The sequence below is a fragment of the Lissotriton helveticus genome, chromosome 7 (genome assembly GCF_964261635.1).
Source record: "Lissotriton helveticus chromosome 7, aLisHel1.1, whole genome shotgun sequence".
Classification (NCBI taxonomy): domain Eukaryota; kingdom Metazoa; phylum Chordata; class Amphibia; order Caudata; family Salamandridae; genus Lissotriton; species Lissotriton helveticus.
The window spans coordinates 938,098,883-938,121,141 of NC_136068.1; the positions used below are offsets into that span (position 1 = coordinate 938,098,883).

General features: G+C 48.1%; 1 protein-coding gene across 10 annotated transcripts in view; it reads right to left on the minus strand.

The window, feature by feature from the left end:
* Positions 1-22,259, minus strand: part of ARAP3 (ArfGAP with RhoGAP domain, ankyrin repeat and PH domain 3) — a 680,145-nt gene that overhangs the window by 431,064 nt on the left and 226,822 nt on the right. For all 10 annotated transcript variants that reach the window (XM_078653517.1, XM_078653514.1, XM_078653516.1 and 7 more), the window contains 4 exons: positions 21,631-21,700; positions 17,401-17,521; positions 14,592-14,779; positions 14,361-14,467 (listed from right to left, as the gene is read on the minus strand). In XM_078653517.1, the coding sequence (XP_078509643.1) occupies positions 14,361-14,467; positions 14,592-14,779; positions 17,401-17,521; positions 21,631-21,700 (486 nt within the window). The remainder of the gene's footprint in view (positions 1-14,360; positions 14,468-14,591; positions 14,780-17,400; positions 17,522-21,630; positions 21,701-22,259) is intronic.

Consider the following 22,259-nt stretch of genomic DNA (forward strand, 5'->3'; position numbering starts at 1 on the left):
CAACGCCGCTCATCCACGCAACGCCGCTCATCCACGCAACGCCGCTCACCCACGCAACGCCACTCACCCACGCAACGCCACTCACCCACGCAACGCAACTCACCCACGCAACGCCACTCATCCACGCAACGCCACTCATCCACGCAACGCCACTCATCCATATGCAAAACGAAAAATGTCAAACTCTTCTATTGCGAGACCTATTGCATTTTCAATGCTTGTTTGTTGTTGTAGTTGTTGGTGGTGGGCATTGATATAGTACCATTTGGTGCCCTTCTGTGAAGTCGACGGGCTTCCTCCGGAAGCTCCCACCTTTGGTAGCCATCTCCGGATTCTTTTTTTTTCTTTCTCCTCCTTATTGTTCTCTTCCTTGGCGGAGGAGGGTGGGTTCGCTAGTGAATCCAGAAAAATCTTCAAGCTGCAAAACTACACCGACAGGTAAGAAACTATTTGTTTTGCAGCGTGAATCTTTTCTGGATTCACTATGCTGTGCATAGACTTTGTAGTGGTTTGCTAGTCTTGTGGTGGCTGTGTGGGAGATGGTTATTTCCTTCCATTTTTGCAGGAAACATCGTAGTCTGCCTCCTACTGGGGTGGTATGTTGGAGGAACTGTAAACTCGTTTGCTTTTGTTTTTGTATATGCTTCTTTTTTTTGTGTGTACTCTCACTACTGTTCGTTAGTGTACCTCTTTGTGAGAGTAGTCACTTACCAGAGGTTTGTTGTCTACCTCTTTGTGGCTGTTCTCTGCCACGGGGATGCCCTGGAAAGGATGATCTTCCTTGGTATTACCAGCTTTGTTGCTCTCCCTGTTGTGTGCCCTGGTTTCCCGCTTGGTATGTTTGTTGGTAACCTTGAAGTGAGGTAGCAGGTTGGTGTGTACCTCTTCATGCTGGTCTCCTTGATGGTGTGCCTCTACGCATGCCTCTGAACTGTAGAGCCCCCATGGTTCTTGCAGTTTCATTGTCCTTTTTAGTTGATTTAGCTTTTCATCAACCACTCTTCCAAACAATTGTTTCCCATTGAATGGTGGATTATGATGTTGCTTTGCACTTCTGGCTTGAAGCCTGAGATTCTAAGCCATGCGTTCCTCCTTTCTGTGATGCCAATCATCATTTGCTGCTAGATGTTTCAGCAGTATCAAGGGCTGATTTTAAACATGTATTTACAATGTTTTTACCCTCTTCTACCAGGTGGCTAGCTCTTTTTTGGAATTGTTCTGTTAGATTTTGTAACAATTCTCCTATCTCCTCCCAATATTGGTAAGCATGTCTGTTCAACAATGCATTTGAATTAGTAATGCGCCATTGATTAGTTGCATTTCTTTCTACCTTTCGTCATACGAGGTCCATCCTCTTGCTTTCCTTGCCTGGAGGTGGTCCCACTATAGTTGGTACATTTGCTCTTTTTCTTGCTATTGAGGCAATGCTACAGTCAGCTGGCACTGATCCCCCGATGTATATAGGGTCTTTAGAGGAGTGGTTATACTTCTTTTCTTTTCTGCCCTTGGTGTTATAGCCTTGCATGTAGAAGGCTCCTTGAATGCCTCTTTCCCATTGTCTAATACACTTGCAGCATTGGGAGGAATTGATTTCTAGATTGTGTCGGAATCAGTGTCTCTAATAAAAAAAGTGATTGTGGTTTTTCTTCCTCTATCTGAACCCCATAAGTTTCTGCAGCTTTTTTAATCACTTGACTGTACAAGCCAATGTAATCTGGGGGTGACGGCCTCAAAGGATATGAATCCACAGCCTCTTAAGGTGATTCAGCATTGAGATCTTGCCTATGGAGGTCTTGCTTCTCCGCCGATTCTGCATATGTTTGTTCGTCTTCCTCGAATTAATCTTCATCTTCTTCTTCGATCAGCTCGGGGGCTTTTGGCAGAATTAGTTCTTCGACAACCCGCCTTCCGTATTTTTTGTTTTCGGCTGTATCTTGAATTGCGTCAAGCTTTTGTCATAGTCTTTTTTACGTTGCAAGATATTAGCCATTTCGACTTTGAGCCTCTTTCTCTTTTTTTTCTATCTCAGCTGCGTGTGTTTCGGCGTCGAGATTTGTGGCTTTCCGTTTTTCGGCTGTCAACGCCAATCCGGTGGTCGATGTTTGTTTGGGTGTGTCTTCAACGCCGAGGCATCTTTTTCCAGACTGTCTTTCGACGTCTTTGTTTTTTCGAGGACCTTTGCTGTTCCGGAGTCCTTATCCAAGGATCGTACCATTTGTTTTTGTTTGGATGCAACTGCGGTCACCGAATGCTTCGATGCCTAGGATCTCTTTGGAGGTCTTTAGTCTGATAGTCAAGACTCTTCTAGTTTTTTCGAGGTCGATGACTCTCTTACCTCCTTTGAAGTCTTCTTCTTGACCTCCACGACCAAAACATCTCTGTCCTCGTCGCCTTCTGGCCCCTCAGCGACGTTAACTTCCCCCTGCATGCACATTTTCTGATTGTCGTCGAAGTTGTTGTTTTCTCCCTTCGTCTAACTGCGGTCGTCTTTGATTGAAAGTTGAAAGAGGAAGACACCGTCCTACCGAAGTTTCTTTTGATTTTCCTCAATTCTTCGCTCCAATCTTAGGAGCATCTTCCGTATCGATCCAGACCCAACGACGAAAAAAAGATTTCAACGATGGCTACCAAAGGTGGGTGCTTCCAGAGGAAGCCATCAACATCACAGAAGGGCCCCAACTGGTACTACGTTGACAGCCACCAACAACAACAAAAAAAGAGAACAAAATACTACAATTTCTGACCCAATCACTAGATGCCGGAAGAATGCACAGCATAGTGAATCTAGAAAAGATTCACTCTGCAAAAATACTCAATTTCTGACCCCTAACCATTAGATGGAGGAATAATGGACAGCATGTGATCCCAGAAAAGATTCATGCTCCAAAACCAATGATAACTCCCGGGACAAACATCAAAATTCACACAAAAAAATGTAATATTGACTGTTTCTTTAGTCAGCACAGTGCCACTTGGTCTGTGACCCCTATTTTTAGTAGAAAAGTAATTTCTTTGCCACTGTACATCTGAACAAATTAGTAGAAAAGCAATCTAAGCCAATCTAAAGCTATAGTAATCACACAGACCTTGTGGAGCAACAAGGGCCCAATTACACATAGGGCCCACTCTCCCTGGTTGTGACACAGTGAACCTTAAAACAAGGGCCCTGGGCAGAAACAGAGAAAGTGCACCCTATTACATTGAATGTCCTCGGGGCAGCACAATTCAAGTGAAAAACGGAGAAGCTTTGAAGCAAGCAGACATGTTTCACTGCGCAGTCGGCAAACCGCCTGCCCTTTTAAGAGGGGCTAGATATCCCCTATCAGGTGGGTGCAGTGAGTGACTGCATCTGTTTGCAAGGGGATGCCTGGAGGGATGAATAGGACCCCCTAACTCCCCCTCCAGAGGGCTGCCATCAGGAAGCGCACTGACAGTGCGCCACCATTTAGGTGGCGCACTGTCAGTGCACCTCTTGACAGCTTTACCTCTGTGCCCACGTCTATAATACAGCAAGGGGACAGAGGCAAAGGGATTCCTTCATTGCATGGAGCCACTCCCTCATGCAAATGAGGGAACACCCTCTGGTGATAGAGCTGGCACCATATGTGCGCCAGCACTATCTGTATTTAAGGAAGGGCCGGCCAAGCATCTGTGGCCCTTTCTGTGATACCAAAGTGCCCCGGGGGCACGCAAAGTGGGCGCACATGCCCGTTGCAACCCCAGGGCATTTTCCATAACACAGCCCCAGGTAGTGTCATAATGTAGTAGTCTTATTACAGTAGGCCCTACAGTCGCTCTCCCTGGTGAGGGAAACTGGGGCTGCGAGCGACAGAGGAATTGTAAAAACGGAATAGGCGAGCTGTGTTCTTAAAATCTGCGCGTTTGTAGCGTCTTGTAATATTTTTAAAAATTGTCTCACTTTATCTTTGGGGGTTTTAGCTAAAGGGGAATTGATTTTACCAGGCACTCTGACACCTCTACCACATTTTACTTTTATTCTTCTGCTTCAGCCCAGCGGTGGGCGCCATCTTGAGTGTGGCAGGTGGGGACAGTGCTCAAGTCGGGCCGTCCTTCCCACCCTTCCCACCCTTCTTCCTCCCTATAAAATGTGTAAGCCAACCAGACGGCGCAGCGGGCTGGCGCAGCGGGCGCGCCGGACGCGCGCCGAAGCCGAAGCCGAAGCCGCGCCTAAGCCAAGCCCGTCTGCGCCCGTCCGCGCTAAGACCGCGCTAGGCGCAGGACACGCTGTTTCCACTTCCCCTGCACTCAGGTACGACGTTTCCGAGTTGCTGTCTATGCGCCACACCCTTCCTAGTCCTTCCTGTTATGTGCATTCCTTCTCCGACCACCTCTGGGGCCCCTACTTCTGCCGCCAGTGTGGTTGGTCATCTTCCAACCCCCCCAGCCCCATTCCTCCCCCCGTCCTCGGCATAAGGCAGCCTCCTTTAATGGTGGCCTTATCAATGCCAGATCCTTAGCGCGACACGGACAAGACATCCATGATCTTATCATAGCATCCAATCTGGATGCCTTGTTCATCACTGAATCTTGGTTGCACGATGCTTCAAATCCCGATCTTGCCACCGCTCTCCCCCCTGATTACACCATCCTCAGACGAGACAGACCCATTGGTCGGGGAGGCGGATTGGCCATTATTGTAAAAAAATCACTTAAGTGCCACACTTTTGACCTGGCCTCCTTTAAGGACTGCGAATCCCTGGGATTTGTTATCCACACTAGCTCCTCCTCTGCCTTTTCAGGAGCACTTGTCTATCGCCCCCCCGGAAATGCCACTACATTCTTGGCCTCCCTTGATGAAACTCTGGCAGCTTTTCTTATCCATTACCCCACTTTCACTCTTTTTGGAGACTTCAATCTTCATCTGGAATCTGACACTGACCCCCACACTCTCAATTTCCGCCATTCACTGGAGATTTTCGGTCTCTCCCAATTAGTCTCCCTTCCTACCCATTGTGCCGGGCACACCTTGGACGGCATTTGTACAAATCTGTTTTCCTTAGATGCCGCTACCCCCGTACCTCAAATATGGACAGATCACTGTCTCATTCCCTTCTCCATTAATAACAAAACCTTGCCCCCTCCTCCCATTAAACTCCCTCACACCCCTTTCCCTGTTAATTGGAAAAAGGTAGCTGAATACATCAAACTCAATCCACAACCGGCAGTACCCCCCCCTACCATCATGGCCGACGCCTCATTAGATTCCACAAACTTCCACCTGTGGATTGAGAGAGTAATCTCTGTAAATGCAAAATCCGTCAGCCATAAATCCGTCCGAGGAAAAAAGAAACCCAATGCCCCCTGGTATACTCCGGCCCTCGCTGATTGCCACCTCAAGTGTAGGCTTTTGGAGAGAGAATGGAGGAAAACCTACAACTTAACGTCCAGATCCACTTACACTCTCCAGAGAAAGCAATATCTCTCCGATATAAAAAAAGCAAAAAAGGCATTCTTCACTCTAGCAATAGATGCAGCAAAACAGAAACAACATACGATTTTCAATATCGTAAAATCTTTCACTCATCCCAAAGCACTGGCACTTGAAATTCCCCCCTCACAAGCCCTCTGTGATCAAATCGCTGATTTCTTTGAGGAGAAAATCAATAATATCCATAAGGACTTCCCCCCGGCTCCCATCCTAATCCAAGCGTCTGACACATCTACTTCCTCACTAAACCAATTTACAGCAGTCTCCCTATTGCAAACGCACAAAGCCATACTAGCCTGCAAATCAGGTGCACCCACAGACTCCTGCCCCCCAGTCATCTTGCACCACCTCATTGAGTCAGTCAACCCTCTAATCAATGCGATTGTGAACGAATCCCTTGACTCCGGTATTGTTCCTACTGAGTGGAAGAAGGCCACAGTCAAGCCCCTCATGAAAAAGCAAAATAAATCCCCTACTGATTTAGTAGTAAATGTTTTTTTATTGAAGAAATCCACACTGGTCAGGCATCAACAATCACGATCACTTGTCAGACAAATCAGCAGAGGTAGGGCGCATGTACATCAGAGGGCAAGGCGTACAGCGTACAGTAAGTTTTAGTTATACACAGCAAGCCGCCTACAACCCAACCGGGCCGGCCGCGTTTCAAAACAGTGCAACTGTAGTCGGGGTAGCTCCAACTCCTGTCTCCAGCTCGTGCCCTCTGACTTTGACGTAAGGCCTGGCTCAATCCCGCCCCTCAACCGTGCAGATTGTCAACACACTATTAAACTATCAACTCTTCCTTAAACACCCCACCCCTCCCAACCCTCCCGTACCCAGCCCTCCCGTCATCCCCAACACCAACCCCAATAAGCCCACCCCCAACCCCCACCGCCCTCCCCCCCCTCACCTCCCCCCCAGGAGTTCCATGGTCTCAGTCTGGCAGCTCATATCCCATTCTATCATCGCTCGGGGGCGGGCTTGGCGTCACCCTCCATGGGGGCACACTCCGTCAACCTCAAAAGTCGAAGATACCTCGGGCAGGTGACTTCCACAAATTCCGAGGACAGAAGGGCTAGAAACGGCTGCCAAAGTTCCGCATACCTTGCCCCATCCCCCGTTTTGTACAGGGATAGTCTCTCCATACCTAGGACCATCCACAGACGGTGGAGCCACCCCTGATATGCGGGAACGTGGGTCGTGCGCCAATGAGCGACAATGTTCTGTAGCGCCGAACCCAGAGCTATGGCTATCAGGCGTCCCCTCCGCGAACGTAAGGGGTATGTCAGTGCATTTGGGAGCCCTAGGAGGACGTAAGACGGGAAGCGCGGGAGTTCAGTGTCAAAATGTTTATCCACGTCATCCAGCACTTGGCGCCAGTAATCCTGCAATAGGCGGCATTCCCAAAGAATATGCGTGAGGGTACCCAATTGTCCGCAACCTCTCCAGCACAGGGGGTCCTTGTTACTATCCATCTCATACAGTCGTTCTGGGGTGTAGTACCAGTAGGTCACCACTTTCGTTAGAGTATCCGTGAGCCCCATATGATACGCCGAGTGTCGTGCCCTATAGTATACACCCTCCCATTCTTTATGGGTAAATGACCTTCCTATCTCTCTCTCCCAGCGCGCCCTACTCGCACTGTAGGTATGTTGGTGCTTGAGTGTGAGCGTTTTGTATAGATCAGAGATTAACTGCTTGTCCGACTTGCGGGTAATCAACCAATATTCGAAATGCGTCAGTCGCCGATCCGCGTCCGGTCTCACCGTATTACTGAGGGCCCAGTGCCGGATCTGAAAATAGTGGAGTCGCTCAGTCTCCGGGAGGCCAAAGTCCTGGCGCAGCTGCGGGAACGGGATTACGCCTTCGGGCCCGTATATCTGGCATAGGGAGCGGCAACCGGCCGACTTCCAACGTTCGAAGGCCTTTCCGTCCATTCCCGGCTGAAAGTCAGGGTTATCAAAAATGGGGGTGAGAGGGGAGGGGGCCGTCGTGAGACCGAGCTCCACACTCACCCGATCCCATATCTCAAGCGGGACTCGTGTAATGTGGGAGGCATACAAGTTGCGGGGCCTGTGCATTTTGCGCATAAACGGGATCCCTTGCAGCGTACGCCCCGCCACTGCCTGATCTTGGAATAACCAATGCTTCCCGGACTCCCATTGTACCCATTCCGCCAGGAAGCGCAGTTGCGCCGCCTGGAAGTAGGAGGCCAAGTTTGGAATCCCGATCCCCCCTTGTTCCGGCGCGAGCATCGCTATTTGGGCCTTTAGGCGTGGTTTCTTCCCGTTCCACACAAATTGGGAAAGATCCGACTGCACCAGTTTAATCCAACCTGTAGGAGGGGCGAGAGGTATAGTGCGGAAGACGTACAGAATCTGGGGAAGGATCGTCATCTTGATCGCCGCAACCCTGCCCAGCCAGGACAACGGGAAGTGTTTCCACTGTCCTAGCTCTCGTCGAACTTTCTGCCGGAGAAGGGTGTAGTTGACGTCCACCGTAGTCTGAAGGGAGGCCGCCAGTTTGATCCCCAGGTAAGGAACCGACTCCGCAGCCCATCTCAAGGGGAATTTGGCCTGCAGCGTGGCACGCGTGTCCACTGCCAGTGATAGGTCGAGGGCCACCGATTTAGTCAGGTTAACCTTGAAGCCCGATACGTCTCCGAACCTGTCCAGGACGGCCATGCAAGCAGGGAGAGAGGCCCGAGGATCCGCGAGCGATAACAAGACGTCGTCAGCGTATAGACTGATGACATGAACGTCAGCCCCGAATTTGATGCCTCTAACATCCGGGTTCGTTCGGATGAGCTGTGCCAGCGGCTCCATGTATAAGGCGAATAGGAGGGGGGACAGCGGGCACCCCTGCCGTGTGCCTCTCCCAATCTGGAACCGCGAGGACGACAAGCCATTAACCCTAACTGATGCCGAGGGAAATTTATAGCAGTTAAGTACTCTGGCCCGGAATTTGGGACCCATACCAGCCTTCAGGAGGACCTTCTCAAGATAGGGCCAATGAACCCTATCAAAGGCCTTTTCTGCGTCGATGGCTAACAGCAGATACTCGCCCTGCGTGCGGGATGCTTTCTCAATGAGATGGAGGGCCCGCTTGGTATTATCAGAGGTCTGGCGCTCGGGGATGAAGCCCGCCTGATCCGGTTGTATAAGGCCCCCCATGTAGGGGCTCAGCCTAGACGCGAGGATGCTTGTGTAGAGTTTAAGATCGACATTTAAAAGGGAGATGGGCCGGTACGCCCCACAGTCAGTAAGATCTTTGTCAGGCTTGGGTATAACCGCTATGGACGCTTCGAGCAGGTCCCGGGAGATCGCCCCGTCCTCCGCAAACGAGGTATAGAGTCTGGCCAGTAAAGGGGCAAGTTGAACACAAAAGGTCTTGTAGAAGCTCGCCGGGAAGCCATCCGGCCCCGGCGCCTTCCCAAGTTTGAGCCGTGAGATCGCTGAGATAACGTCCTCCGGTCTGATGTCTCTCTCCAGGTTATCTACTTGGTCTTGGGTCAGGGCTGGCAGCGGTATCTCCGCGAGAAAAGCCAGTTCCGCCTCTTGGTTAGGCGGGTCTGCTTCATAGAGAGTGGCATAAAAGTCGCGGAAAGCCTCCGCTATTGCGAGGTCACCGTGGACCCTAGTGCCATCAGGACCCTTGAGTTCCTTAATTTCACGTTTCTGGGCCACCGTGCGTAGCTTGTGTGCCAGGAGGCGCCCGCATCTATCCCCCCCAGTGTAGTAGGCATGTTTCAGCCGTAAAGTTGCATACTCCGCCCTGTCGATGTCCAGAGCTGCCAGTTGTTGACGGGCGGCTCGTAATTGGCGCCAAATCCTCGGGGCTCCCGTCCTTCTATGGATTTGCTCAAGCTCTCTGGTCTTTTGGGTGAGTTCGTCTCTCTTGATCTGGCGGTCTTTGTTTTCCGCAGAGGAGAGCGAAATAAATTCACCCCTCAGCACAGCCTTGAGCGCAGCCCATTGTGTAGCCAGCGCCGTGTCTCCGTTACTGTTGTGGGACAGGTAGTCTTTTATGGCGTCCTGAATTCTAGTGACCGTGTCCTTCCTATGGAGCAAAGAGTCCCGGAGGCGCCACACCTTGCCCAAATGCGGTTCTCGAGGTCCTCTGAGGGTGATCGTGACCGGTGCGTGATCAGATAAAGACGCAGTCCCGATGTCTGCATTGGTGACAAGTGGGCGAGCGGCAGTGGAGACAAGCAGGTAATCTAGGCGTGCATATGTCCTACGCGCTGCTGAGAAGTGCGTGTAGTCTGTTTCGCCTGGGTGAAGCTCGCGCCACACATCCACAAGCCCAAGGTCCCTCAAGCGGCCCAGACCCGACTGAGACAAGGCACCCACCCGGCCAACGCGCTGACCGGACCGATCTAGCAAGTTGTCCAGGACTAAATTCAAATCCCCCCCAAGCAGAATGTGGCGGTCCACCGTGTCAGTCGCATCTGTAAGTGCGGAGTGTAGGAACCTTTCCTGGCCTTCGTTTGGGACGTAGATCGAGCCAATCGTGTAGTTCAGACCCCCTAACGCAAACCTGTAAACTAGCAACCTGCCCTTAATTTCTGCCATCTTACCCAAAACCTTACCCCTGAATGTGCGCGCCACCAGAATAGCCACCCCGGCCTTCTTGTCGGTGCAGGAGGAGAAAAATTGTAGTGGAAATGTACTAGAATGAAGGCGGTGGCAGTCCTTAGCTAGGAGGTGTGTCTCTTGCAAGAGGCAAATGTCAGCCTTGGAATGCTCTAGAAGCAAGAGTACCGCCTTACGTTTCACAGGGTTATTCAGGCCTCTCACGTTGAGAGTGAGCACTACCAAGTCACCCATTGTTGTCCAATGAAGTAAAGATTATCAGCTGACCCTCAATGCCGCGCTCCATGCCCGCAACAGCAAGTCCATCCCCCTCCCCGCTATGCCGCCATTCCCTCCCCCGCAGCATCGGCATTCCATACATCCAACCAGCCACGCACCTTGGAACTCCCCACCCCCCCTCCCCAAGCCCAACCACAAAGAACTCACCCAACCCCCAAGGCCCACCCCCCTCCCCCCCAACTGCAAACCCTCAATGTGTGTCCAAAAGAAGATCATAGTCTCTCATCCAGGGATGAATAGGAGAAAAGTGAAGTAAAACAAGACAGTCTTACTTGAGTGTCCGGGAGTCTGTCTCCCGCCAACGGCCAGAAGGCCAGAACGGACATATGAATCAGGCAGTGTCTGGAGATGGTCATCCTGTGGGGCCCGAACCACCATCCGTGGCCACGGCGTCCACCGCGGCGCGCTGACCCGCTGCAATCTCCGTCGCCGGGGGTTTCTTAATCCGTCTCCTACGACGCTGTTGACTCCATTGTGGCCTCCTCCCCTCGGTCTCTGGCAAGGGCCCCCGGTCTTCCGCGTCCTCCGTCGGCGTCTCAATGCCAAGCAGCGAGCAAGCTTCAGCCACCGACCGAAGTTGGTACTGCTTATTTTCCAGCTTGAAGATCAGGCGGAAGGGGTGGCCCCAACTGTATGGAACACCCTTCTGCTGTAGGAAGGAGGTGACCGGCTTGAAGAGCCGGCGTTTATGTAACGTAAGCGCAGCCAGGTCCTGAAACAGCAGCGGTGATGTGCCCTGAAAGGCTATCGGGTGCGTCTGGCGAGCTTTTTGAAGAATTTCCTCCTTAGTGCGATAGTCCTGAACACACACCAGGATGTCGGGCGGCGGGGCCGTCGCCGCTCGGGGTGGGCCAGTCCTGTGGGCTCTGTCTAGCTGCAAGGGTGAGTCCAGCGGCCTCCCCAGCACGTGGTTGAAGAGTTCCCTGGCGTAGCGAAAGGCGTCCTGAGTAGCGTCAGACGTGGCAACGTTGCGAATACGGATGTTGTGTCGCCTGGAACGATTTTCCAGGTCTTCCAGATGAAGTTGCAAATCCACCTGTTGATCATGTAGGCGAATGATCTCCTGCTGCTGAGTCGAAAGTTCCGTCTCCCGTTCGTCGCCCTTGGCCTCCAAGTCTGCCACCCGTTCCCCTATGCCGTCCATCTCGCGCCGCACCTCCCGGATCTCGCTGGCAAACTCAGTCTTAAGGGCTTGGATGTCCTCCCTCAGGGTGGCGAAGAGGGACTCCAGGAAGGCCTTCGTGATGGGTTCCGAGTCCTCCTCCAGGGCCCGCCCCGGCTTCTTCGGCGCCGGGGCCAAAGTATCTTTCTGCTGAGGGGATTGCGTTTTGGCGAACATTTCCTTCACCGTCTTGCCTCGGGGCGGCCTGCCCGCGGACATTCCTCCGTCCCAGTGGCCCAGGCGCCCCCTCCTCCGCTGCCCCTCCTGGTCGGTGGTCGTGGTCCGCTGCGAGCCCGCCACCAGCCGAGGGGTCCCCCGGCGTTACTCCCTCCAACCGCCCCTCCTTCAGTCGTGGCGCAGTATCAACGCGCGTCCCTCACGACCTCCGTGCAAATCTCTGTGGAGGGCCTGTGTGGCAACCAAGCTGTGAAGATCAAGGCCCCCGGGGAGGGAAGAAAGTCTTGGCCGCGGGGCCGCGTGGGGGTAAAAGATCCCGGCGCGGTCGGTGGTGCTTCCTTGGTGCAGCTCCCTGGTTGGCGCTATCCGGCACACCGGGAGGGGGGCAGGCCCACCCAGACTCCTCAGGGCCGCTTCTGGTAGGATGGCAATAGATGTCCCAGAGACGGGGCCCCCACGGGGACCCAAACAGTTCAGGGGGTGGTAGGGCCCAGCAGACCCCGGGTCGAAATGCCCACCGGGAGGCTCGCTGCACAGTCACTCCTGTCGCGCTCCGGGACCCCCTCAACGCAGCCTAACGTGCCCAGGGCCCGCTCTCACCTCTGTGCGCGCCACACTGCTGGTCTCTGAGATGGGCGGGCCGATGCACTCTCCTCTCCGTCAGGGCCGCCTCTCTCGCTCCGCCGGACCTCAGGCGCCTCTCGCGGGGGTCCCGGACCCGCAGCAGCCACTAAACGTCCGTGAAGGGGACCCGTCCCAGGGCCCAGCAGATGCACCCTCCCGCGGCCGCGTCCTCCGCCGCACGACGGCCTCGCTTTCACCCAGAGGGGGGGATGGGCGCTCCTATGCCCTCGAGCCGTTACGCTGCTCCGCTTCTGCCCACGGCGACGATGGATGCCTCTGAACAGTCCGCTCTGGTGCTGAGACGGCTCCGGCAGCCCCTGACACCGACTTCAGTCGGAAAAGGCGCCGGAACCGGTGCCGAATACAGGCCGTTGGCAGGAGTTGAGGTGAGACACGTCCTCTCACTCTGCCATCTTGGCCACGCCCCGCTCCCCTACTGATTTGTCCAATATGCGCCCAATCTCACTCCTCCCTGCGCTAGGCAAAATCACCGAGCAACTAGTCCACGAGGAATTAAAGAATTTTGTGGAAAATCAATGTATCTTACACCCGCAGCAATCCGGTTTTCGTTCCGGCCACTCCACAGAGACCGCTTTGATTGAGTTGTCAGACACCATCAAGTTCTTGCAGGATGAGGGCAGGCAGGCCGTCCTCATCCTGCTCGACTTAACCGCAGCCTTCGACACCATCTCGCACACTATTCTAATTAATAGGATGCGTGAGATTGGTGTCTCGGGCTCCGCACTTGCTTGGATTACATCATTTCTGTCCAATCGCTCTCAATCGATCTCCTTAGGCCCCTTTGTTTCCGGTGAATGATCCATTACCTCGGGGGTACCACAGGGTTCCATCCTGAGCCCCCTCTTTTTTAACGTGTATATGGCCCCCCTTCTTACGTTGATTGAATCACATGGGATTCTCGTGACATCCTACGCTGATGACACCCAGCTTGTCGTCACTATCGATAAAAGACTTCCGGATGCTGCCATCAAATTCCAAAACTGTCTGTCAGAAGTCTTTTCTTGGCTCAACCTGCACCATTTAAAATGCAACAGCGCCAAAACAGAAATAATTCCCCTCGGTAAAGGCACATTCTTTTCCCCCAAAGACTGGTGGCCTCATAATTCCGAAGCACCACCGAGCGCGGTTGCCTCAGCCCGCAACTTGGGTGTTCAATTTGATGCTTCCCTCAGCTTCGATGAACATGTGCGCATTACCGCAGGGCGCTGCTTCAGTTTGATCAGGCAATTAAAGAAATTTTTTTATTTTCTGCCTATCAGTGCCAGGAAATCAGTCGCGGTGGCGCTTATCCTCTCCCGGCTGGATTATTGTAACGGCCTCCTGGCAGGTATCAAGAAGTCCTCTCTGAAAAAACTACAAACTGTCCAACATGCAGCAGCCAGGCTTGTTCTGAAACTCCCCCGCAGGTCCTCGGCCTCTGCAGCCCTCAACGCCCTCCACTGGCTGCCCCTCCACAAGCGAATCCTTTTCAAGCTCTTAGTCACTGTATTTAAAGCTAACAGGTGCATGGGTCCATCCTACCTGATTAAGCGCTTCCAGCGCTACAATCCAACTCGCTGTTTGAGGTCATCGGGCGCCAACCTCATCTCTGAACCCCGTATAAAATTAAAATCTAAGGGTGGAAAGACCTTTTCTTTTCTGGCGGCCAAGGCATGGAACCGCCTCCCCCCCAGCCTTAGGCACGCCCCCTCCGAAAGCCTATTTAGGAAATCCTTGAAAACCTAGATTTATGCTCAGTCCGACTCTTCAGTACTCGCAGCTATTTGATCCATGCCCCCCATAGACGACCTTCTGTGTGCTCAGCGCCAAGATGCTCCCTCCGGAGCGTAAGTTAGCGCTTTACAAATGACAATAAATATCAAATATCAAGATATACCCAATGAAAAGCACACTTTTTTAAGACTGGCAAAAACCTGTGACATTTTCTGGGCCAGCCACAAGATAGCAGAAACATCCAGTGTATGCACTGCTATAACAAATCATGCGGAAAAAAATGTGAGCATATGAAATATTATTTGTATCTGTATTTTGGACTCTTTTTCTTGATACATACGTGAAGATCTTCTGAGGTGTGATGAGTTCGAAGCTCTTATTCTTTGCATCACGGATGGTGGAACCTTGCATGTCAATCACACATATTCCGATGCCCATTTTGAAGAACTGAAAGCAAAAAAAAAAGAAAGAAATATCACCTACTGACACAGGAATCTTTACCCAAAGAATTATCTTTAAGAAAAGATTAATGATTGTAGTCTTAATTTTGTATCTCACTTGTCTATCGCACCTGCTCATTTTTGTACAGCCACACCTCATCCCTTGCCAAAACGGTGAAGACTTTGGACTTGTAACCTTTCAGCTCCAGGAAACCAGACTTCTGAAAGTTGGCAGAGGAGCCATACCGTGGCCTTGGGAAAATCATGCGATGCTCTCTCACCTTATTCTGTAGCATAGTACACCACTCCGTCTTCAGCGCTGCACAGAGGAGAAAGAGGCAAAGTTCAAGAAGAAAATAGATAATGGAGAGCGCAAGAGTGAGAAACACATGGTATTAGGGGCAGTAGAGTAGGAGAAATTGAGAAACAGGAGAAGGAGAAATCATTGAGTGGAGTACAAATACAAGAGAATGTTACTGCAGAGTATATTACTTTCTTGCAAATATCTGACCTATGTTCTTCTAAATAGCTCCCAATCTGCACCAGAGAAATGTTTCTGTTTCTGGTTACTTAGAGAATACTTAGAGAATATTAGCTATTTTCCTTTTTTACTCACTCTCGCCTTATTGTTTACTTACTTAGTTGTGTATTTACTTTGATATTTGTACCTGAACTTCCTCATCTACTAACCAGATCTTTAACATTATAACAGACATGCTAAAAATAGTAAATTAAAAAATCTAAGAATATATGAATGTAAAAGAGCCATCTACAAGATTATTGTATACACCTATTTTGTAAAGTATTAACTCACGATCAAAGTCGTCTCTCAGTGCTTTTTACATTTGTTTGCTGTTATCCAACTCAATAGTGCTCATGTTATCAATCTTTGAAAATATCAAATAAGCAGTCCTTTTTTCACTAATATTTTTTTTTCTTTCTAGAATTATTTTATTATATCCGACTGTAGTAAAATCAAATATTTGTAATGGGTTGTGAAAGGCTAGCACAACATATGTGGATAAGAACTTTTGAGAATAGATGTAGGGCACTAAGTAAAAAAAATACATAAAAACTGAAACTAGACAATATTGTTCCAATAATAGGGAGAACATCTTCGCTAGACATTCATCATCTAGCTCATTTAATTGGGTGTTTTGGAAGCAAAGAATGGTAAAGTTTAAGGAAGTAGTTGCACTCCATGCTGATAACTTGACTCCAAATTGTCATTTATTAAGACAAGAGACCAAGGAGCTAAATCCACACATTGAAATAAAATCTAATTCGCCAGAATGTCAGAGAAGGTCAGAGATCCTACACCTGCAGACAGACCTCAACGAGGAGTCACTTTGGTTCGGGAGAAGTTGTGCGGTCATCTGATCCTGCATCAGTAGAAGACTGGAAGACAGCTCATCTCACGTGCACTTTGTCTCTCTCAGAAAAGTCCTTGCACCTGTCACAGGTGCAGAACTTTCCATGTTCTTCATCACAAGGAGGTATTCCAGGTTTCCATTTAGCAACTGTCTGCTCTAAGAATGGTCCTGGACAAAAGTCTGAGGAGTCAGACGAAGAAGCTGGAGCATGTACAACCACAGATGAGAGATGGATCAGTAGTGGGATTGCAAACATTCTTGTGCCAATCATACAGAGACCACATTATTTTCCTGAGAAGATGGTTGTGACCAATTCCAAGTCATCATTCCAGTTTGTGTTGCCAGAGCTTCCCTGTTACAGATGATCACCAACCTTTATCTGTGATGTTTTTTCCTGCCTTATTCATATATGAAGAAGTTCTATTCTGATAGGATATGTTGCAATACAGCACACATTGGATGCCTTTTGTTCCTGATTTTTGTTATTGCTCTTCTACTCTCTGCACTGTGTCCTGTAAAACTTTTCAACTTCCTTCAAGAATTAACAATATTACCAAGGAGGCTTTTTCTTCTCTTTCTGGCTTTATACCCCTAACTTCGATCCTCTTAAGGAGACATGCAACATCTTTCACTCATATATTAGGCATAGGGTTCCACCTACCTAGCGAGAGGAGTCACCCTTTCTTCAAGCAATTAGGAAGGACACAAGAGACTATACTGCCTCTAGTTTTTGAAGAAGAACTGTCAGACCTGCTTGCTGTCATTGCCAAAACCATTTTACTGTTATGGTGGTGACTACAGCCCAAAAGTAGGGTAACTGGCCAGGGTTACTTGCTGTCATTTTCACCAAGTGGTTTCCTCTGTTCTGGGCCTTAACCACTGCCTGAGGTTAGAGTGACCTGCCTGGACTGTTTGCAGTCATTGTCAATAATCAGTTGTCTAGATTGTACGCTGTGACAGAAGGAAGGAGGATCTACCTGACTTGTTTGATGACATTCTCAACAAGCATTTTACTCTACTTTTGCAGTTACTACTGCTTTAGGGAAAGCAGTGCTGTGAGACCTGCCTGCCATCATTCTAACCAAGCCATTTTCTCTGTTGAAGACTGCATGCAATGCCCAAAGGAGGCAACGCTTGCCAGGAACTACCAATAGGCCTACTTCATAAGTGGACTTAAGTTCTGTAGTCCAAAAATGTACTCATAGTGAAGGAGATCAACATAGAGACAGAACTACAGTTACTCTCTCTTTTCTAACCTTGAAATCAAGTTTGAAGTTACATGAGCTCTGGAAAATAGCTGCCACTATCTCCTGCCGGATCTGTGCATGTGATCCAAATGTCTGAGTAGGCAGGGAACAGAGAGACTGGATGGGCCAGAGTTTTAGTTCTTGTTTGCATGTAGATAAAGAGGGAAATTGTGGTGAGCCACATAACATACAATGAAGCTGCTTGTCCCCAGCATGCTTGTATCGGTACTGACATACTAAAAAAGTAACTAGTTATAGAAATTGTGCATGTTTTATAAATAACCAAGTCCTAATTTTGGTATTTGTGTACTTGTGCTTACCTTCGTTCTCAGCTCGAAAGACAAAAATCCTATGACTAGTGACCACTTCAAACTTGTTGTCTTTGCAAGACCTGGACATCTCAATGACTGCCAGCGGGATCACTCCCTTTGGGTACAGTTCCTGCAAACGATCAGAATGGGCATTACGCATGGATGTTTTATCCTTCAGACTAAGACATGTATGTATGTAGTATCCTACAGGACTGCTCTTAGAACTCTCTTCTGAATGAGGAAGGCTTAGGAAACGTAAAGTAATGAATTATATGTGGGAAAGGGGTGAAAATCCAAATGTAAGAAGGAAGAAGACAAGGGACAATAAGAAAATAAAGGCAACAACAAAACTAAAGTGTGGGAGTAAACATTTATTGAAGAGAAGATACAAATGAGAAATGATGGATTTAGGAAAGATAATGAAGGAATAAGAAAAGAAGAAAAAAATGAAGAAAGAAAGCATGAGGGATAGAACATAGGAAATAAAGCAAAGAAGGCAGAAGAAAAGAATGCAAGATGGATAAAAATTAGGGACGAAATCATGAGAGAAAGCAAGAAAGAAAGACAAAGAACACACAAACCAGGAACAAAGGAAATCAAGAAAGGAAAAGGATTAAGTATGATAAAACAAAGATGGAAAGCTTGAAAAAATCCAGAGGGATCAGAGTGTGTAATAAAAAAGGACAAAGAAAGAGGGGGAGACAATCGTAACTCTGAAAAAAGAGATCCGCATCAACCACTATACGGCTCACATCATCATAATCTACAACATCAGCTGTGCACGTATGCTAATGGCACTCAGATCCATTTCATACTACAGGATAGATCTGGGGTTGACACCTACGTTTTTGTCTGCCTGAAACATGTGCAATGGCTGCACTATAACTGGCTCTACCTTGAAACATTTATGAAAGATATCATACTCATGGGCTTAGTATCCAAACATCACTCCCTTACGAATAGGAAAACACAATGGAGCCACTTCCCCAGGTGTGCAAACCGTTAGAGCATTTGGTATTAAAGTTTAATCCACACATATGCAGAGTCATGAAAACTATATCCCACCTACTTTGCAAGTAACGAAGGCTTTCTCCTTTATTACCACTCCCACAAAATCACTCTGGTTCTTTCAGATGTAATGTTGCATTTGGAAAAGTGTATTAACATTCAAGCGGGGCTCACAACTAAGACAATTTCCAAGTTTCAAAGTGGTCTGAACAATGCAGCCTAGTTTAAAACATGGCATAAGACACAATGAGCAATGTACGCATGCACTAAAAAACCCTTCACTACTGCTGATCAAAGAGAGATCAAATTTCAAGGCTACGCGTGCAGTATGAAATAAAGCCACTTACCTGTAACAAAATGGTTACTTGCCGGTAGGAGAGGCTTTGAGAACCTTCTGGATTCACATGCTGTGCATTATTTCACCATCTAGTGGCTGGTTCCAGAATGGTCTTTTCAGTCCCATTCTCTCTTTTTTAGTTGTGAGCGTTGTCAAGCATTTCGTGTTATACCCCTCACTGCATGATGTCAGACATATAACCTGAAAGCCCCACGGCATGGTTGAAATCTTCGGTTTGTTTTTTACCCTTGAGCGGTCCTCCCGAAGACATGGCTTCCTCCTATGAACACATTCACCTCTCTCTGTTGCAATTCATCTCACTTGGTGGGAGGGTCACATGTGAATCCAGAAAATCCCTAAACCTGCAAAACTACTCCTACAGGTAAGTAAGACCATGTGGCTGACATTCAGGTGTCAATCAGGCATAGATTAGTAACGAAAGGGTGTGTTGCTCCCCTTTTCCTCGTAGAGTCTACCCTTGGTTGTAACCCCAGTACCACTCCTGCTGCTTCATCGCATTATTGGATTAGCTGACATATCCATCTTGGATTATTCTCTTTGCTGACTGGCAAACCTCTGTTTGCTGGGGCAAAAGATTTTGAAAAATAAGGTTCCTTTCCGGATTGGTTTTGTTACCTGTGTAGGTAATACATGGCTGCCCTTTTGACACCCATTGGATGGAGGGCCCTTTCTGCTTGTGATTTTGGCTGGCAGGTAGAACTGTATGGTTGACATGAAAGTGGGAAATTACTTTTGGGAGAAACTCTGGGTTAATGCTCATTAATAAAAGTTACTCATCTAGAAGCCAAGTAATTTATTTGACAAAAGTAGAATCTTGTGGCCAGCTTTCTCTAAGTCCTTTCCTGTATCACCACTGGATGAATCTGTTCCACTTTGCAGTGAAGCACTTTCTTGGGGCAGGGGTCTGCTCTCTTTTAGGACCTTCATGGCCTCTAGCCCCAAGTGACAAAACTATAGGACTTCATGAGCAATGCCGCTAAGCTGTGTGTGGCTGGTTCAGGTGGTATACCTGGCTCATTTGTATTGTCATCAAGTACTGATGTGACGGAAGTACCCTAACCCTGTACAGTGCCATCTCCAACAGGTCAGAGAATCATATTTGCCAGGCCCATTGGGGTGTTATCAGTATTAGAGTTATGGGTGCTTGTATCTCTCTAGCAGCAGTTGTATTAGTAGGATTGGGGAAAAAGTGTATGTAAATTTCCCTGATTATTCTATTGATAGGGAATTCCTTAGAGACCAGGGGTGTAGGTGCCTGGATGAAAAGCGTCGGCATGATGCATTCTCTTGAGTTGCAAAGAGAACTATTTACCCCAAATGATCATCTCCACTATTTGTTACTGCCAAATGATCCTCTCCACTATTTGTTATGAGGCATTTTCCTGCCTGCTTAGCCTTAGTAGTAGATATATTGCTACTAGCGTTTTGTTTCTCTGAATAGCTCATCTCTATGTTTAATGTGCAAGTTTGGACAGCACGTGTAACCTTATCTCTCTTGGTTTGTTGATGTAGAAAAGGTGATTGTGTTGTCTGTCTGGGTGTGAATTGTTTTTCCAATTGACCTGTGTCTGTGAGGCCTCAGTTCTACCACAGTTATGTGTTTCATCACCTCCCCTTTTGTTACCCATAAGCATTTTATGTTCAGTTTTCCTATGTCGGCTATGTGGGGAATTAGGTTTATGAACAATGCCATTATGCACATTGGCTTCCCTACTATCATCACTGTCAGATGTTGACTCTTCTGGTATAGGCCAGCTTGCTCTGTCAATACCTCTTTGCAACTGGTAGGGCTTAGTCACACTCCTAGGAAAGTATTCTACCTCTCTGAGTTCAGGGAAAACCCTAGCTTGTGGGGTGGCTTTATCACTGAATCTATGTTATCCTGGGCATATCTGAATGAGTTTGCCATTACCAGCCAATTGTCCAAGTGTAGGTGCACATCAATCCCTTGTCGTCGAAGGGTACCCTGATGCCATAAACTCGAGCGATCAAGGATAAGCACAAGCATAAAAAACGCAAGGGGTTGAAGTCAAAAGACATTATTGGCAGTAAACCCTCTGGTCCAACCTCGACTCCAAAGGTGATCAAAAGTGCAGGAGGAAGAAAGAGTGTCAGGAGAAAGCAAATTTGACATTGATAAAGAATACTTCAATGCTCGAAGCCAAACAAAAAGGCCTTGACGTTAATGCACCACCATGAGAGCGAATTGGAGGTCCCCATGAAAAAGGAGTTCAGTGACTTTCTTTAAGCCTTTCAAATCCCTCTGAAATCTAAAAGGGAGGAATCAAGGGAGGCAGAACATACAGATCTGAAGAGGAAGACTATTTTTAATATGAGGGGGAAACAGAAGAGTGTCAGTTTGAGTAAAAGTCATTCCACAAACTGGAAACAAAAGATAAGGGGTGGCAGGATATCGACAATGTTCAGTAAATAAAGTGATAAGGATTCTGGTGGGAAAAGCCCTAAACATCTGCATATTATGTCCCATTTTTGTGGAAAAGGTGATAATTAATGAACCTGATAAATTCTGACACAAATTCTGAATGGCCCAGTGTTGGATTTTATAGGGTGTGATAATGATCTCAAGTGACACCAGAGCACTTTAATCGAGGCCTAAGTGAACAGAGTGTCATTGCACTTTGATATTTGTGATTTGTGTGTTGTTCCACAAAAATGGAAAAAGAAAGGCAGAGCAAGATAGGGTGAGCAAGATGGAGGAAAATACACTGATAGAGTTGAAGTGAAAGAGAAAGCAAGTCAAAGGGAGAGGACAGAACGACAAAGTATAAAATCGGAAAAAGAAAAAGAAAAAAGAGAGCAAAGGGAATTTAAGAAATTGCTATGGTTCTGAACCGAGGAAGAACTAAACATACCTTGTCATTATTAAAATACATTAAGTTTTTCCCATCAAATCTGATAAACCTTTTCTGGAAAACATAATTCCTGTCAAGGGAAAAGAAAAATAAACAAACTGAAAAAACAAACTTCCAAACAAGTCACAGATAGCAGAACTAGAGCTAATCAATGTAGTCTACTTACACCTTGGGGACTAATAGCTGAAGTATAAAATGAAATGATAACAAGGTCAACATATACAGGCTTTATTAAAACACAAAGACATTTTACTTTTAAACCGATAACCTCTTCTGTTCTCTACTAATCTGTGAAGTGTTTCTTGTAAGAGCTAGAGCAGGCCTTTGACTTACAATTGTGAAAGTCTATCATAACTGTGTAGCTCTTTAAATGAACCTGTTATAGGATTGAGATGTTTAAGGATGTTTGGGCTTCTGACAAGTCAAAGGCACGCTGTGACTTAATTTAGCCTGATTCTGAGTTCAATCGTCGATAAATGGCATGGAAGGGTTACCAGTTAGCCCCTTGTGTGTTTGGTGGGTGAACTTTGCCTTATCTGCAGTAGAGAATACAACTCTGCAGTGAAGCCGACATGTAAAATCTCATACCATCCTGGCACGGCATGAACATCTAGCTCTTAGATTTGTCA